The sequence below is a fragment of the Manis pentadactyla genome, chromosome 6, assembly GCF_030020395.1.
Source record: "Manis pentadactyla isolate mManPen7 chromosome 6, mManPen7.hap1, whole genome shotgun sequence".
NCBI classification, from domain to species: Eukaryota; Metazoa; Chordata; class Mammalia; order Pholidota; family Manidae; genus Manis; species Manis pentadactyla.
In genome coordinates, this window is record NC_080024.1 from 12,957,861 (window position 1) to 12,963,860 (window position 6,000).

A 6,000-nucleotide genomic window follows, 5' to 3' on the forward strand; every position below is an offset into this window, starting at 1 on the left:
CCCTTCCTTTACCCCGAATACATCTAGATACGTATGTATCCACTTACATAAGCAGACACCTCTGTTCTGCCATTCTTAAGTGCAGAGTATTGTAGTAGGCTCTGGAAGTTAGCTCCTGCCCTCACATTTTTAAGAACATCATAACTGAATGTATCATATATCACAGTGTTCCATTTATCTTGGTGTATGCCTCTTTAGGTGACCAAATCCAGATTAACCAAATAGATGATTCAGAAAATTTTTTTTCTTTTATTTTTTTCTCTTATTTTATTTCTCCAAGATAAAAACTTTTCTTTTTAAATATTTTCAAATTCACAGAAAGTGAGAGACATTACAATAGACATCAGTGTGGACATCACTTACGTTTACAAGTTACTAAAATTTTGCCATGTTTGCTTGGGCACCACTGCCACCACCCTTCCCCCTATGTGTGTATATATATATATATATTTTTTTGCTATAGCATTTTAATTAATTAATTTTCAAACAACATAACATTTCCCCCTAAATACTTCATTTATCTATCTCCTTGGAATATTTTCCCACAGAATTGCAATTCTCTATTTATATCACACCCAATAAAATTAATTCCATACATCTTTATACCACTCATATTTACATGTCTATAATTACCTCAGAAATGCTTTTCATACCTTACTTTTTGGATCCAGGATTCAATCAAGGTTTCCATGTTACATTGATTTTTATGCCTGTTTAGTTCTGTTTTATCTAAATCAGTACCTCTATCTTTTTCTTTAATGATATTGACCCTTTTGAGAAAAAGCATTATTCTTTGTTAATAGACTATTATAATAGCATTTCACTCTTTTTGTTAATAGACTATTTTAATAGCATTTTACTCTTTTTTGTTAAGATACCGATTGTTAACATGGGAGAAGACACTGAAAGTAGAATTCTTAAACAAGTGATTCTAATTGGAAATAGTTGAATGGATGTGCACACCAGAATGATCTTCTAAATTGAATTATCAGCTGCCTCTTGGGTGTACCCAGGCCTAAGTTAGCAATGTCCCATGCGGTTTTTTGTGATTTCCCAGTTTCTGCCTCCAGAAACTTTGTGTCTATCTACCCTTGATGACCAAATAAACAAAAAACAAAAAACCAGTTTGTCACTTTTCTTTCTCTGCTACTTCAATCAGAGCAAAGTTGCGGAGAAAGGGACTTCTGTATTTAATCCCTTAGCAGTTGCCTTGAAGACTATAGAGGCTAACAGAGTAAGACATCTCAAGATTGGAATATAGTATGTATTAATGATAATGAGATTGTGACAAAAAGAAAGTTAGATATATGACAAAAAATTGTTAGCTAAGTGGTGAGAGGTACAAATGAATTACTTGTTAGGGAGTTGTTAAAAATAACATTCTAGTGGTACTTTTTAATTTTTTATTGAACTTACTAAATCTTGTAATACATACCCTTTCCACCTTAAAGATTATAGTAAGACATCACGTATTCTCCTCTCTGAGATAACTTCTGGTGAGATTTAACTTGGTAAAACATGGCAGTAAAATTCTAGTTGACTTCTGGAAGGCACAGGCAATGAAAATTATTTCTTGATAATTTTACTACTAAAGATATCCAGCTACCATTTTTCTTCCAGGAAAGGAATCATCATATTTTATAGAAACAAAATTGGTTTTATTATCTCTATAAAATTAAATTCCTGTTTCTTAAAAAGAGTAACTTAGAAAGCAGGGTTTTTATATCACTGATTGTTAATTATTTAGAGATTCTTAAAATATTGAACTGGGTACTTTTGGAATGTTTACTTGAATTAATTAGTATATGTGTATACTCAGAGGTTGAAATTGGTTTTTCTTTATGGATAATTTAAATTACATTAAGTTTATTTAAAAACCACAAATTTTTCATTACATTTGAAATTCCATGGTAAATGTCTTTATTTTTCTTTTAGTTGCTGCCAAACAAGGTGAATCTGACCCAGAAAGGAAAGAAACGAGGCAGAAAGTAGACGACGACAGAAAGCATGAGATAGAAGCTGCTATAGTGCGGATAATGAAATCTAGAAAGAAGATGCAGCACAATGTGTTAGTAGCAGAGGTGAGGAAACTTCAGGACTGGGTTAATGTAGGAGAGGCAGAATAACATCAACAGTTTAAATTGAGGAAAGTACTACATTCAACTAATGTAAAATGTAATCCTAACTTAGGAAACTGTGGTCAGATAACATGTATTAAAAGTGTGGCATTTACTTGATGATTATATACAGCAGTATATTGAAGTATCTGCACACTCTAAGAACTAACCTGTTTGTAATGAGAATCATAATAGAATATTGCCACATGAAGAATTAAAAAGATTTCACTGCTATTTAATACTTCAGTGTAAAACAAAGCACCTTTATGTCTAAAAGTTAGTAACTTACCATTTATTTATTATGAGTGTTTACATATACCAAGTTAGTAAACTAAAGGGGAAGACGTGTTGAGAAGTCATTGAAATAATGTGATAAGAGGTAATCAAGGCTGAATAAAACATTGGTATTGGACAGAGAGCTGAAGGAAGACAACTCAGAAGTAGATTTTATGGGATTTATTGACTGATCATGGGAAATAAGAAGGAGTTGAGGCTGATTCCTTTGGTTTCTGGCCTGAAAAGCAGCTAAATAGAGGTTGGTCCCTTAAACGTAAGAGGGAGGGGGGATGTGCTGCTGTGTTTTCCACATGTCAGTTAATATCTTGTACAAGTTGACTTTATATCACATGACAGAAGAAGGGAATTATAAGGAGTGAGAAGTCACTATTTCAAAAATCCTAAAAGAACACGTTGAATAAACACTTCAGATATGTTGGCAATTAGGTGACTGGTTATTTTCCCCAACATTTTCATTGAACTGTTAAGAGTGGACATTTGATGGCAGTGCCCTGAGAAATAGATGGAGGTGAAGCCAACAGAGTGTCTAGCCCTTTCAGATGTTGTCTCGTGGAAGGGCAGAGAGAACAATACTAGGGGATTATGTGCTAAATTGAAGGGTTCTAGATTGTGTTTCTCTAGGTGGGAAATGTGTATATCCTAAGGATAAGGAAGAAATGCTTAAAAACAAAAGGGGAAAAATAGGATGAGGGGATAATTGATGTAAAAAAATGTAGAAAAGGAGAGGCAAGAAGATTGTGCAGGGAACACGGTAGGTGGTAGATGTGTTAACAAAGATGTTAACTGAACGAATACACTTCTTCTGGAAAACCCAGGGCAGGGTGTAGGAGTGTGTGCTAATCAAGGATGGATGAAAATACGGATAAATGTATTATGTAAGGTGGTAGGACTTTGAGGAATTTCAAACTGAAGTGGCCTCTTTTGCCTGTGTGAAACAGGATATGAAGTTAGGGTGCTTAGGAACTTGGTGCACTTGAATATTATAAATTTGTGCAATCAATCTATACCACAGATTGGCAAACTTTTTTTTTTTTTTGGTATCATTAATCTACAGTTACATGAGGAACATTATGTTTACTAGACTCCCCGCTTCACCAAGTCCCCTCCACATACCCCATTAGTCACTGTCCATCAGTGTAGGCAAACTTTTTTTAAAATGGCCAGTTGCAGCATGAAAGTAGCCATGGATAACAAATGAGTGTGGCTATGTTCCTGCAAGAATTTATAAGAAGAGACAACAGGCTGTATTTGGCCTGTTGGCTGCCATGTTTTAATGCCTGGTCTATGCAAAAGTTATTAAAAACTACAGATGTACTCAGCAGAGAACTGAGTAGATGTTGAATGATATAGTAAATGTAGAATATGTGTTTTTATGATACAGAACCAGAGGAATCACGGTTAAGGGCGTTATTGAAAGTGAAGTGATCTCATGCACAGCCTAGACTTGTCAGAAAGGAGACAAGGTCAAAGGACATTATTAGTAGCTTAGAAGGTAGGGTCCGAGCATTAGAGATGCCAGGGGGGTTGAGAAGAAGGTTACTTACTGATATTGGAGGAACAATGGTAGTGCCCTGAGAGAATACTAGTGCTCTTCAAGATGTAGATTTTAGTTGGAGAGTAAAGTGCTGAAGTTTCAAAATTCAAAGAATTATCAGCCCATTGTGACTTAGGAAGTGAGTGAAAAAAAGCTGGCATGTATAGATGGGTGATCTGCAGGAAGGCAGATGGATTAGTGGGAAAAGCATGTGTGAACTTTGCATGCAGAAAGGTTTAGATTCTCATCTCTTAACTACTGGCTCAGTTTACCACGTGCTCATTTTAGCTTTCCTTTTCTGGTCTATTTTCCTCATTTGTAAAATGAGTCAGCAACTTAATGCTCTATTTAATGTAAAGCATTAAATAAGTTAATATATACAAAATGACTGACAAACAGTGCATAGTGAGACTTCAGCTGCTCCTCTATTAACTTCTATAAATGACTGATGTCCCAATACCTAGAATCCTGTCAGCAGCTGGAGAAAATAACAGTAGCACTAACCAGGAACTGGGTATTTCCTAAAGCACTGAATCTGTTAACTCGTTTCATACACACAACAACTTGATGAAGTGAAGCTACTTTCCCAAGGTCCCGGAGCCAGTGATTTGGAACAGTTAGGGTTCAGATCCAGTCACTCGGGCTCCAGAGTTTGTGCTTCTAAACCCATGATTAATCAAATTCTGTGAATTAGGAGAGTAATCCAGAAGTCAGTAGATTATAGCGTCAAAATGGTTAAACTGTGGTATGGTATATGCTCATATATCCCAACCATTTCAAGTACTAATCCACTTTATGATTCACACTCTGATGTGAAGGAGGTGTAGTCTAACAATACATTACATTTTCAAATAAAACCTTTTATTTTCTGTATTTTTAACTTTGGTAATCAAATTACTAACGTTTGACCTGAGTCTTAAAATGACTTGTCAGTTCTATTCAAAGATTAGAATTTTTGTGTGTGTGTATGATAATGTTGTATTTTTTTTTTATGGTAGGAATTAGTTTGTTTACCTTCTCTTTTAGGTAACTCAGCAACTGAAGGCTCGATTCTTACCAAGTCCAGTTGTTATTAAGAAACGTATTGAAGGACTTATTGAGAGAGAATATTTGGCACGAACACCTGAGGATCGCAAAGTGTACACATACGTAGCATAGAATGCGTTCAGAAATTTGATTTATTCTTGGATTGTACTCTTCGCATGGACTGGGAAGTTCTTTTAAATCATTAAATATTAAGACGACCATCTCTTCTATTAAATTACAGTACATGTTCTAGACCATTCAGATCAAGCCTTTACTCCCTTTGAGAGTTTTCAACATCGATTGAGCTTCAGGCTTTACAACATTTATCCCTGTAGAGATCATCTTTACAGTTCCTCGGGAAAATGTGAATGTGCCGCGTTTTGTTTTCAATACTGTATGAAAACAGGAAAAAATAAAACAGAAATTTAGAAAACACAGCTCATTAAAATAAACTTGTTGGATTTCATTTCCCCAGGTCTTCAGTGTTGACGTAAATGTGTTTTTGTAGTGTTGCTTAGCACTTTGCGCATTGTATAAGTTGGGTAACAAAAATGGTAAAGAGAAATGACATAATTCCCGATTATCTTGCTCTGCTTAAAGCATTTCTTTAGCTAATCTTGCTTAGTTTAAAGGTTCGATAAATACACAAAGACCCAAGCATACAATTTGAGCATGCTTTTTTCTACCACTTGCACTTACTAATCTGATAGCCTTATGACCAGGAACCTTTGTTTTGGGCTTATACATACCCTGATTTGGTTTTTCCCTCTTGAATTTGAGATTTCTCAAATTAAGTCTTATGATGATTAGGTCTTTACTCTGCATTATCTCTAGAGAAGGAAAGTATTTTAGTATGTATAAATTGTACAATAATTTTTGCTGTTGTACTCACTGCTAATAGTGGATTAATATAGGGCAGTGTTTTTATTTCATTTATTGTAGACAAAAATAAATTTAGTATACACATATCCCCTAAGTATGTCATAGCACAAAGTTGGCAGCTGGTTATATTTAATTGAGCCCCTT

At 34.8% G+C, this 6,000-nt stretch overlaps 1 protein-coding gene across 4 annotated transcripts in view; it reads left to right on the forward strand.

Moving 5' to 3' along the window:
• The window catches only part of CUL3 (cullin 3), a 106,536-nt gene extending 101,085 nt beyond the window's left edge, over positions 1–5,451 (forward strand). For all 4 annotated transcript variants that reach the window (XM_036913750.2, XM_036913740.2, XM_036913758.2 and 1 more), the window contains 2 exons: positions 1,936–2,081; positions 4,975–5,451. In XM_036913750.2, coding sequence (XP_036769645.1) covers positions 1,936–2,081; positions 4,975–5,106 — 278 coding nt within the window. In that variant the 3' untranslated portion in view covers positions 5,107–5,451. The remainder of the gene's footprint in view (positions 1–1,935; positions 2,082–4,974) is intronic.
• The last annotated feature ends 549 nt before the right edge of the window (positions 5,452–6,000 follow it).